The 13,098-nt window shown below is 42.5% G+C and overlaps 1 protein-coding gene across 11 annotated transcripts in view; it reads left to right on the top strand.

Annotated features, from left to right (window-relative positions):
- Hipk3 (homeodomain interacting protein kinase 3) overlaps positions 1-13,098 on the top strand; it is an 86,092-nt gene that overhangs the window by 49,693 nt on the left and 23,301 nt on the right. For all 11 annotated transcript variants that reach the window (XM_075961592.1, XM_075961588.1, XM_075961589.1 and 8 more), the window contains one exon: positions 8,446-8,569. In XM_075961592.1, coding sequence (XP_075817707.1) covers positions 8,446-8,569 — 124 coding nt within the window. The remainder of the gene's footprint in view (positions 1-8,445; positions 8,570-13,098) is intronic.

Below are 13,098 nucleotides of genomic sequence, written 5' to 3'. Positions count from 1 at the left end.
TAAAGAGTTACTAAGTTATGGGCACACAAACCGATTCCTGAGCATCTGCACTACTGAAAAGCCATACCCCCAGTCCATTTTTAGGAAACTCCTAGTGTCGGGAGTGGTGGCGCATACCTTTACCCCAGCACTCGTAGAGGCAAGTGGCTCTTGAGTTTGAGGTCAGCCTGATCTACAGAGCGAGTTCCAGGACAGCCAGGGTTATACAGAGAAACCCTGTCCCATGGGGTTGGGGGGGGGGAGAAAAAAAGACTTCTTTTATACATTAACACTTCTAAGATTACTATCTTAGGTGCTGAGGAAGTGGTTAGAACCTCAGAGCACCCTCCCACCCCTGGCCTGGAGGGAGTGTTAGAAGGCTACTGCTACCAGAAACCTGGATCTCAGCCTGGCGGTGGTGGCGCACGCCTTTAATCCCAGCACTCAGGGAGGCAGAGGCAGGCGGATCTCTGTGAGTTCGAGGCCAGCCTGGTCTACAGAGGGAGTTCCAGGACAGTCTCCAAAGCTACAGAGAAACCCTGTCTCGAAAAACCAAAAAAAAAAAAAAAAAAAAAAAAAAAAGAAACCTGGATCTCTCCTGTACTGTTCTGTCTGTGAGTCCAGGCCAAGCCTTGGCTTCCTGTAGGCTACTGTAGCTGCTCTTGTCCAGGCTGGCAATGGGCATGTCAAAGCCAGAGGGAGCAGCTATGCTCTCTGTCAAGATCCTCTTCATCCCTTCTTTCTGCGTTCTTTTTCTTTTGCTTATAGAAGTTATGGACCAGTTAACTATAAAAGGCATGTAGCAGACAGTTCCTCAAGTTTTGATTTTTTTTTTAAGGTCAGTTAATATTTTCATTTTCTAAAACACTATGAAAGTATATATAACAAGAACTATTAAAAATGAGGTCTGAGCCAGTTTTTATGTTTTCTATTAGTTTGGTTTTCTCTTTTTCTGAGTCAGTTTCATAATTTGATGAGAGAAAGAAGATTAGGAATCAATTTTTAAACTCTCAGCACAGGGCTGGAGAGATCACTCAGCTGTTGAGGTCGCCCTTGTTGGGCAGCTCACAACTGTCTGTTCCTCCAGCTCCAGGGGAATCCAACGTGTCTGCCCTCCTCAGACACCCGCACTCACGCGTACCCGCACAGACATGCACAAATACCCATAATTAAAAACAAAAGAAATCTTTAAAGAAAGATTCGGCTCCACTCTTTCCTTGATAGTGTGGGTGCAGCATTTCTTGTTTTGCCCAGCCGACAACTCTAAACTCGCCTTAGGAACCTTATATTTTACAGAATTCTAGGGCTGGCTGCTCTCAGTAGCAGTCCTTTTGTGTGGACATTTTGCCTACCCGAGGTTTTGATCTTGTAGAACACTGCTGCAGTTTGTTTGTAGAACATTTTCTTTAAACAGTGTAGTGCGTTAGTAGTTATTTCCATGGCACCCGACCCATTGTTAGCGCTCAGCAAGTGGTATTTGTTTTTGTTCTACTCCTGAGATGTTCAGCTGTCTTAAATGCAAGGTGGCTAGTGTGTCAGAGTCCCTTGGCTGCTACTTGTTGAACTAATATATTTGGTTTCACAAACTGTTCCTTAATTTCCTGGGTTACAAAAGCTTTGTTAAAACACATTGCACAGATAGTGATAGCCTGCTCTGTGCCAAGCAGTGTTCTTCTAGGTGCGGGAATCACAGCATTGAAACAAAAAGTCCAAGTTCTTGTGGCCTTCATAGAATGTGAACTCTGCTGGAACAAGGGGGAAAGAGGCAGACGTATTTATCAGTTGTTGGGAAGTGTTACAAAAGACAAACCAAGCAGGAGCTAGATGGAAAGCCAAATGCCAGAGGGTAGTGGAACTTCTTGTTTAAGGTTGTGAGACAGAGACAGTCTTTGTAATCAAATGACCGTTAGGCGGAAAGACAGGTAAGAAAAGGGAATCAAGTCTAGCTCCTGTCTGGAATCATTTCCTAGCTAGCCTTATGTGTAATGGTTTTGAGTAGGTTTGACATGATATTTAGGCCAATGTAGTTGTTCGGAGCATGCAAGAAGATGGCAGGAAATACCCGTGAACCTGATACCCGAGGCAACTGTGAGGATCGTTCACTGAGATAGGATTCTACTGGGGTCTCTGGGCTGAGGGATGTGGTGGAGTGGTTTGTGTTACCTGTCTTGTTGCTAGACTGAGGTGGGTGGGAGAGGACAAGGACAGAAACTGTTGACACAATCCAAACCAGAAGTCAGCCTGGATTAGACCATAGAGCAGTGAAAGTGGTCTGGAGTGGTTGAATTCTGGATAGATTTTGATGCTAGGTAGTGGGATTTGTTAGTAGATGTGGAAAGTGAAAGATGCCCCTGTTTGATTTTCCTGCCTTGGGGGCTGAGAAACTCAAGATGGGGGAAAGCTGGAGGAGTGGGAGTGGTTGGAGGAGACCAAAAATTCTTTTTCACTATGTCCAATTCGTGATGACTAATGGACATTTGAGCTAGGGTGTGGACTAGATAAATGGATTACTAGATACATATCCCTCCCCAGCGCATTTCTCTTTTTCTCTCCTCCCTCCTGTGTCTTCCCCTTTGCCTGTTCCCCTTCCTCTTTCTCTGCTGGACACCAAACCTGGGTTTTGAACATGCTAAGCAAGTGTTCTCTGGCTAAGCTAAGTTAGTCCTCAATCTATCATTAAAAAAATAGCCAAGAATTGTACACAACTTAGTGTCTATATCCTGATAAATGGATACATAAAATGTATGCAATGGAATGAATATGTGCTGTTTAGCAACAAAAAGGGATTATTAAGAATATAGTACATAAACAAAAGCTGGTTATGGTAACCCATACCTTTAGTGCCAGAATTTAGTAGGCAGAGTCAGATGGATCTCTGAGTTCCCCTACACTCTGGACTACATAGTGAAATCTAAACTGTCCAGGGCTACATAGCCAGACTCTGTTTTGTTTTTGTTTTTTAAAATACAGTATAAAGAATGTAGGTGATTGGCTTATTTCACTCACTTGGCAAGTAAATGTAGAAAGAGAAGGTTGACGTTCAAAGTTTGCAGCTAGGCACAAGAGTTCAGGGAATGGAGCTAAGACATGGTACAGTGTGACTGATTATTGAGAGCATTATGCCTTTGTCCCAAAACCTGAGTGCTGTAATGCTTGCACAATTCTATGACTGTCCCCAAATGCCCCAGAACAGTGCTGTTTAAATAGGGATGTGAATGGCATGCGAAATAACTTAGTAAATCTCTTATTTTATTAATAACTATGTAGCATGAATTCTAATTGTTCTTAATAATAAAACATAGAGTCAGATATTAGGAGGTAAAAGCTGATGGATCAGAGAAGCAGTGCAGTCAGCCACCAGAGAGACCTTTTGCCTCTACCAATGCTCAAACCAAAGGGGTGATCCTGTCCTCAGACTGCCTGAACTCCTGTCTCCTCTTGCTGCCATATATTCCTCTCTATGCCCAGCCATATCACTCTTGTCTCCACCTCCCTAGTACTGGGCTTAAAGGCGTGGGATCCCAAGTGCTGGGATCACCTTTGTGTGAGCTGTTTCTCTTTTAGACGAATTCAATCTCATGTAGCCCAGGGTGGTCTTGAGCTAACAGAGATCCCATCACCTGGCCTCTAGTGGCTTAGCTCTGCACTCTGATCTCCAGGCAAGCTGTATTTGTTAAAACACAAGCTAAGTGTCACTACAAGTTACTTTTTTTGTTTTTTTGTTTTTCGAGACAGGGTTTCTCTGTGGTTTTGGAGCCTGTCTTGGAACTAGCTCTTGTAGACCAGGCTGGTCTCGAACTTACAGAGATCTGCCTGCCTCTGCCTCCCAAGTGCTGGGGTTAAAGGTGCACCACCACCGCCCGGCCTACAAGTTACTTTTTAAACATTTTAGGATAGGCTAACTTGGGACTTGTTATATAGGCCAGGCTGGTCTAGAACCCTCTACCTCCATCTTCCTGCCTCAGCCTCCTGAGTGCTGGCTTGCAGGCCTCTCCCACCATGCTTGTCTTGTCCAGGTTTTGTCATTGTTTGTTCTGAAAACCTCTCCCACATCTGCCTTTATCTTAGAGAAGATTTCAGGGTTTTGTAGTTTCGTGTTTACTGAGATTAACCGTTTCTTTATCTTTTATAAGTTGGTATTGTGTGTCTCTGTTGTCTTTATTCTCTCCAAGTAGGGAAAGCATGCAGATACACAGTTTTGGAAGCACAGAGCAGGACTTGCCTTTTAATTTTACTTAGTGATGTTACTGATAGAATTATCATTTTTGTACTTAAGAAATTATCTGATCATTGCCTTAAGCTTGATCAGACATGGGTTTTGTTCTTATGAACACTTAACTCGGGAGTAGCCAAACATATCAGCATTATGCTTAGTTTATTAACATGAAGAAATGAGGATCAGCTATTTATGATCTCTGCATGAAAAATCGCTTTTGTGGGATCCACTTTATGATCAGTTTTCCTCCCTCTTCTCTCTCCTTGCACCCCAGGACCTCATGCTTTCTAGTGTTGAGCTATATCCATAGCTCAATACTTTCTTGATGAATATGCCTCAAATACAAATTCATAGTTTTGTGGCATTTCCAGTGATAGCCTGTGGTACCTGTCTTCTATGGGTATACTTGTTGCCAGAATTGGACATACTGAATTACTAAACCAAGATAACCCTTTCCCTAATAGAATGGATTTCATCTGCTAGTAGTTGAACATTTGGCTTAAGCACGTAGGTAAAAATGGAACAACAGAAAAAGATGTTCCATTAATAGCCATCTTTTCTGAGTGACCCTTCACTGCATTCTTATTTGAAGAATTGCAAGCATTCTCTTCCAGTGCTCTATCAACAGTCTGTCAGCCCATTCGGAGTTCTAGTCTCTCATTGAGGAAAATTTCCTTCCAACTTGCCAGTTTCCAGTGTTAAACTATGTTTTATATCAGTGTTTCAAGTTTTAAAAAAACAATGTTTACTTGTAGTGAACATCAATAAATTTGACTAAAAACACATGGCGCGCGCACGCGCACACACACACACACACATATATATATGTAAATGTATAAGTATTATTTGTTACCATATAATCTCAACTTTGGAGCTGTGGGCTTTACATTGGACTTCTGAGTAATTACTCATAAAGCAAGACTTCAGGCTTGGTTGAACTGTTCTTTGAATAGACATATTTAATGTACAAGGCACAAGTGATATCTGTGTACACAGAAGTCTGCTTATACAAAAGTATATTTCCCCAGCTAGTAAAGGATCTGGAATCAACTTGAGTTACTACAACAATAATGTATTCTTAAAATGCATAGTTCTAAAGTTTGGGTTTTTGAAGCAGAGTCTCTGTTGCCCAGAGTGACCTGGAATTCTCTGTGTCGTTGAGGCTGGCCTGAGCTCATTACATTCTTCCTGCCTCAGTCTCTCAAGTAATGGGATTGCAAGTGGGAGCCACCACACCTGGCTTAAAGTTTTCTATTTCAAGGCCAGCTAGTAGCAACCTTGCTTCTCTGTCAGGCTCATCTAGATTGCAGGTGCTTTCCTATGTTGCTTCCCCACTTTTACACATGATGATGTACAGCAAATTCATACCATGGTGAATGATTCCAAGACACTGGTGTTCGTGTGAGTTCACAGAAACCATGACAGCAAGCACAAGACCCGCACAGGTTCAAGTAGACAAATGCCCAGCTTGGAGTCAGGGAAGCGGACGCAAAGTCCCATCCCCAACCAAGAAGCTGTTTGCAACTGAGAGTGACTGGAAGGGGAAGATTTGTTTCTTTACTGGAGTGACTGTGGTGTATCAACACACTCCAGGACAGGCCCTATGTCCAGTATTGATCTGCACAAAAAGATTCCATGTTTGTGTGTGTGTGTGTGTGTTAAAGAGAGAGAATTTGGGTGGGTAGGTGTGATCTGGGAGGCAGTGGAGGTAAGAAAAAGAATATGATCTAAGTATATTGTATGAAAGTTTTGAAAAATATATTAAAGGAAAATGTCATGCCTAAATAGAAATAATTTGGTCACATTTGTGTTGGACGTGGTTAAATTTACTACATGTTTTATTATATTATTATATATTTCATAATCAGGTATTCTTAAAGGAAATGGCTGCTTCTTGGGCCATAGGAGGAAATGAACAACTTGAGTCTGGAATATCATTATGCCAGACATCTGTGAAAATAGGAGCCCCTAGTGAATGAATACACTTTGAGGCAGCTCCAAGTGGCCAATTCGGGGAAAATTGGTATCAAAATAATTATAGCAATGGATTATAACCCACTGAATATAATAGGAATTCACTAGTCTGAATTCATAGAGGGAAATACATGAATAGATTTAAAGGCTATTATTTATTTTTGAGGCAGAATCTTGCCTATGTATATAGCTCAGCCTAGCCTCAATTTCTCTTTCTGCCTCAGTCTTACAGGAGTGCACACCATACCTGTCTCTAATGTATAATGAGGAAAACAATATTTATATGGTTTTAAATGGAAACTTTACAGAATAAGTGAATTACAGTAGAAAAGGAACAATTTAACACATCACCTTAGTCAGCTGATGAGAATGAACATTAGTAATTGAATGTAGTGATGACACTGTGCCGTCTGATAAACCTGACAAGGAAGCAGCATCACCATGGCAGACCGATAGCAGTGACTGGCTTTCGAGGAACTATCAGACAAACCCGCACGGAGGGACATTTCTGCAAGACTAGACCTATGGTATTGCACCTTGGATAAAGATTAAAAGGCATGATTCTGAATTGGGTTCCTTTTACCAGAAAGGGCATTTTAATATATTTTATTTACATTTATTTAAAGTGTGTGTGTGTGTGTGTGTGTGTGTGTGTGTGTGTGTGTGTGCGTGCATGCACCCATGTGTTCAAGCACACATGTGCACTTGTTACCCTGGAGTTACTTCCTCTTCCTCCCATGTGAAGTCCAGGAGCTGAAATCAGTTTGCCCTGTTGGTGGCCTATGTACCTGATGAGCTGTTTCATTGGCCTGACATTGTTAATACACTTGGCCATTGGGAGGCTTAGATAGTAGAGATGTTCCTTGCTCAACTCCTGATGTTTGTAATTATATTGTAGTTACACAGGAATATATCTGTGTTTGTATGGCAACATGGCCAGTTACTCTCAATTCATGTAGGGAAATTACTAGTTGTGCTGTGCTGAAACTCTTGGGATACTGAGTGTTTTAAGTTAAACACAGCTGTAGGCCTGTTGACCTAAGGTAACTGCATGGCTCCTTTGCAGTTTGACAGCTGCACATGGACTCTCTCTTAACGTGCTAGTTCGTACATAGGAAAGCCGCATGAAGTACCAGCATAACTGATCTGAGGATGATGCATTTTTCCCCCCAAATAACCAAAGTATTTTAAGTTCTAAGATACATTTTTTTTTTGAGACAGGGTTTCTCTATGTAACAGCCCTGCCTGACCTGGAACTTGTAGAGAGATTCACCTGCCTCTGCCTCCCCAGTGCTGGGACTAAAGGTGTGAGCCGCAAAGCCCATCTTAATTGTTTTATCTTATACTTTTAAAAAATTATCTTAAAAAACTCTAATATTCTTATGTGTGTTGGTGTTTTGCCTCCGTTTAAGTCTGTGTACCACATGTGCCTGGTGCCGCAGAAGAAGGCGTAGGTACAGACAGCTGTAAACTGCCATGTAGGTGCTGTGGATTGAATTGTGGCCGCAGACAGCGTTCTTAACCACTGAGCCATCCATATGGCCCCTACTGTACTTTTACTTTCAAGACTGAATGCACTGAAGTAGTCTCCAGTTATGTGACTGTTCGTTACTGTTGTGTTTTGAAGTAACATGTAGGTCTAGGTCAGCTTTTAACTTCAGGAATTTTTGTTTTCTTTCTTTCTTTCTTTCTTTCTTTCTTTCTTTCTTTCTTTCTTTCTTTCTTTTTTTTTTTTTTTTTTGATTTTTCGAGACAGGGTTTCTCCATAGCTTTTGGTTCCTGTCCTGGAACTAGCTCTTGTGGACCAGGCTGGCCTCGAACTCACAAAGATCCGCCTGCCTCTGCCTCCCTAGTGTTGGGATTAAAGGCGTGTGCCACCACCACCCAGCAGGAATTTCTGTTTTCATTTGGTCTTAACTTTGACTGCCTGGTTTTCAGTTCTGTTGACATCACAATGTCTAAAGATTTTTTCTGGCTTTCTCTCTGTGTATTCTTCCTAATCTGCTGTAGCTTGCAAAGCAAGGTCTGGGTTGATTTTTTTTTATTGTTAACAGATCTTGCTAAGGGAAAGGGCTGTGGAAAGAGACTTGGGCCTGCTGTTCTGCTCACAATCCCTTCACCTTAGCGCTGCTTAGCACTGGGCTTTGAAGAGTTTCTAGAGTCACGTTACCGTAAACAAGATTTCTCTGCTGCTTTAGAACTTTCCTTAGAATGTCAAATAGAATCAGCATTTATAATAAAAAGGAACCTAATTTGTTTTTGTTTTTAAATTCCAGAGCTCCAGAGATTATATTGGGTTTGCCATTTTGTGAAGCCATAGACATGTGGTCATTGGGATGTGTGATTGCAGAACTATTCCTTGGATGGCCACTCTACCCAGGAGCCTTGGAGTATGATCAGGTAACAGAACTGTCATAATGATTGGAGTTGGTAGAAAGTCAGAGTAATTTATAGTCTTAGAGTCATGCATGACTCTACATGCACCGAATGTGACTAGCTCCATACGGAATTTAAATTCACTTAACATTAGATCTTGATTTAAAAGCTCTTTTCTACTGTTCCAGTAACACATTACTTACTCTTCCATTGCTGTGATAAAGCAGGAAGAAGGCAGCTTCCAGAAGGAGGCATTTATTTTGGGTCTATAGCTTCAGAGAGTCCATGATGATGGAGCATAGGCAGCAGGTGCAGGTTGGCTGGAGCTGCAGCTGAGAACTCACACATCAAACCACAGGCAAGAAGCAAAGAGAGCTAGTTCAAATTAGCAAGAGTCTTTTGAAATTCAAAGTCTACCCCTACTGAAACCCCTCCAGCAAGGCCACATACCTCCAAATCCTCCCAAACAGCCACCAGTTGGGGACTACGTGTCAAATGCTCAAATTTATGGGGATATCTCATTCAAACTATCGCAGATAAATTTTTATAAGATAAGTTACAATCTGCAGACTTCAAACCAGTCTTTAAAAATAATTCATCATCCAATATATAATATTTAGGTAATACAGTGTTTAGCTTTTGTTTGTTTGAGGCAGGTTGTTAGTAGGTAGTGCAGTCTTACTTCAGTTCCCCTATCTTAGGGCATGTATCTCTTTGCCCAGGCCTGTTTAACATTTTTCTTTTTTGAGACAGGGTCTCCCTATATATCCCTGATTGTCCTGGAACTCACTACACAGACCAGGCTGGGGTTAACTCACAGAGATCTGTTTACCTCTGCCTCCCAAGTGCTGGGAATAAAGGTGTGCACCACTCTGCCTGGCCTTAATTCTGAGTTTTATTGTTGATTGTTTCTATCAAAAAGGATGTGAGGGGCTAAAATGATGGCTCAGTGGTTTAGGATATGTTCTGCTCTCTTAGAGGACCTGAGCTTTGTTCCTAGCTCCCACATCAGGCCACTCACAGCTGTCTGCAGCTCCATTTGATGGAGCTGCTAGAACAGGGCTGGTTCTGAAGGACGTGGCCGTCCACCCGGAGCCAGCATTTCAAGCCGCCACAGCGGCCGAGGCACAGCGTGCTGCCAGAAGCATGCATGTAGACTTCTGGTTAGTTCATGGCACACGTAGTCCTGTGGGCAGGCACCATCTAGTGGCAATTCCAAGTTGAAATGCTGGTGTATTCTGGATTTGGACTTTGATGTCTTGGGCAGCTCATGTTAGTACTAACAACTTTGACGGTGAGTCACTGTGCGCCCTCCTTTATATGGAGGAAAGAAAATGGCACCCACCTCCAAGTGGATAGGCTTGTTAGGTCACCATGGTAATTTAAAGACAAAAGCCTGAGCCAAACCTGATTTCTCTAAATCCTGCAATTTTTTTTTAAAGACAAAGGAGTAGGGGGACTAAACAAAACTCAGAATAGGTGTTACCTGGTTTAGAGGAACAGTATTTTCAGAGTGGGTGTTCCTCCAAAGGAACTGAAGAAAGTGATTATCATGAGGCACCAATAATTGCAATTTTCATTCAGTTTTTAAAATCGTCATGTTTTAAAATACAACACTCATACATCTTAATCTTAGGGAATTTTTCTCCCTTTTGAGATAGGATCTCACACTCCAGCCCAGGATGACCGGGAATTCACTAGATAGCCCATGCTGTCCTCAAACCTAAAGAAATATTCCTGCCTCGGCCTCCTGAGTGCTGAGGATTCCCAGTAACTAGAAGTATTTTTACAAATGTCAGTGTTTCGTTTTCATAGATTTCATCTGGCTCCTAATGTAGGGTGTGTAGATCACTATAGAATGCGCTTCTTTGCCTTAGCCGTTCCCTGGCTCCAGCTGTCAGTTGTCTCAGTGCACTGAGGTACTCCAAGTAAGATAGTTGGTTCTCTTTTGTTTTTTGAAACAGAATCTTAGGTAGATTAAAATGGCTTCAAGCTTTCTTTCTCCTAGTTCTATATTGGAAGTGCTAAGATTATAATTGTGTGGCGTCATGTTCAACTAAAACCTTTGTGATCCCCCTCCCCTGGCTCAGGATTGAACTGTGTTCTACCACTGAATTATAGCCTTCCCTTGTTTTTTGAAACAGGGAATCTTCGTGAAACAATCCTGACTGTCTTAGCCGTTCCAGACTGGCCTCCAACTCACAGAGATCCGCCTGCCTTTGCCTCCCGAGTGCTAAGATTAAAGGCCTGTGCCACCACTGCCCAGCTGGTATATTATTCTTTAAAGTACATTATTATAGCCGGGCAGTGGCAGTAGACACCTTTAATCCCAGCACTCGGGAGGCAGAGGCAGGCGGATCTCTGTGAGTTCGAGGCCAGCCTCGTCTACAAGAGCTAGTTCCGGGAGAGACTCCAAAGCTACAGAGAAACCCTGTCTTGAAAAACCAAATAAAAGATAAACAACAAAATAAGTACATTAGTACTGTTTTTAGCCTCACACTGGCAGTGGGCGACAGTAATATTTCTAATTTACTTACTGAGTTCCTTCCTGGCCCAGAAACTACTATTCTAAAACTTTACATTCTCCACGTCTCTGGGATACTTACTGGGATACTATTTTCAGATGAGGAATCTAGATTATAGAAAAGTGGTTGGGGAGGTGGCTCAGTGGCCTTGCTGCACTTGTCATGTGAGGACAGGAGTTTGAATCCCAGATTCCAAATCCCAAATTGAGAAGATGGATCAGGAGATGCATCTGCCAACACTGAGTTCAGTTGAGAGACCCTGCGCATGGAGAGCAATTGTGGAAAAAATACAGCCTTATCCAACCAAGGATAAGATCACACACCTGCAAGCAAAGATGAACATGGGCTTTCCCCACATCACAATGTCCTTACACACATGTAGACAAGCATACATACATGACACCACACCCAGAGACACATGATTAAAAAAAAAAGAAAGCTAAACTACCAGAGGCAGTTTGCTTCCAGAAGCCACTAACAGTGGATCGCGTCCACACGCCTAATGGGCAGCTATACTCCCAAAGCAGCCTTGATACAAGGAGGGGAAGTAAAAGGCACAACTAAACCTGCTCTGTACAGTTGTCCCACCCCACCTTTCTTGGTAGTGGCCGTCTTCTGGACTCCATTCTTACCCCAGTAGTATCAGTCTAGCCCTAGAAGGGCTTTTCTCAGTCTGCATTAGTTTTTAAATACCCAGCCAACCCTGTTGTCCTGTCCTCAGATTTGGGTTCCAGGGAAGGAACAACTCATGGCCGTTTATCATTTCGTCCTGAGATGGTAGCCTTTTATATCTCTCAGAATTTTTATTGTTAACCCCCCCCCCCACACACACACCCTGACACATCTGAGGCTACTTCAGCCTTCTGAGTGTGAGCTACTATGACTGGCAAAATAGTCTTTATTTTCTGTTTTGCTTTTGTTATTAATAAAAGCTTTAATAGCAGAAGTGGTCTTTTGGTTTTCTGAGAAAAGGTCTCTATATAGTCCTGGTACTTGTTCTATAGACCAGGCGAGATCCGAACTCACAGGCATCTATCTACTTGCCACTGCCTCCCAAGTGCTGGGATCAAAGACATGTACCACTGTGTCTAGCTGGATAAACAAAAATTTTGAATAAAAAGATGGTAGCCATTAGTATGTAAATAAAATGAAGCCAGCTGTGGTGGCATATGCTTATAATCCCCAAACTCCAGGGGGCTGAGGAGGGATGACTGCTTTGTGTTTAGGGCGCTATATAGCGGGACTCCTTCTTCACCCTCACCTCACTGTGCACAAAATGAAAGGAATGAAAGGCCTTTATAAAAGTGACTGTTAAAAAGACAAGATTTTTATCTTTATTTTTGAGGCTAGAAGATAAAGGATTTCTCTTAATCCGAGAGGAAGGAATTAAAAGAGAAAAGAACTTGAAGGTGAAGAAGAAGATGAACTATTACTTAAATAAAGCAAAGTGTCTAAGGTTAAACTGGAAAGAGGGAATATGGAGAACCTTTTCGGTCCTGTTGTATTTCCCCCGTTCAAGCCTGGGCTTATTTCTTGTACTGAGCAGTTAGAGAATGTGAGAACCACCATCACAGGCTGATGAGTACCAGGCACTGTCGTGGGTGTGGAGGGTTGGAGGGTAAGAGATGGCAAGGGAAAGGGATGTGCACCAGCTGGTGAGAAGCAGGATGGAGAAGAATCTCCATGAAGGAGAATGGGGTTGCTGGGAAGACAGAGTTACTGGTTTTTTTTTTCCTGGCTCGGAGTGTATAATGAGTAAGGTGATATTAGAGCCCAGAACCGAAGGAAGAGTGCTTGCTATGTGATGCCTAGGCCAGGTAATGTTAGGGGGCTCTGCCGGGAGGGGTTAGACCACCAGGCTCTCTGTCTACGCTCTCCCTAAAATAGCTCATCTAGGCTATCTATCAGTCCAATCCCTCTCTTTCCTTCCTAGTAGGTTGTTGGGTTGGGAAGAGCTCAATGGTAGGCACTTTCTTAGCATCTATGAGAACACGGGTTCAAACCTCCAGTATTGTCCGCCTTATCCCC

This window comes from Microtus pennsylvanicus, chromosome 2, assembly GCF_037038515.1.
Source record: "Microtus pennsylvanicus isolate mMicPen1 chromosome 2, mMicPen1.hap1, whole genome shotgun sequence".
NCBI lineage: Eukaryota > Metazoa > Chordata > Mammalia > Rodentia > Cricetidae > Microtus > Microtus pennsylvanicus.
The sequence above is the reverse complement of the archived record's forward strand: the minus strand, read 5'-3'. Positions and strand labels throughout refer to the sequence as shown.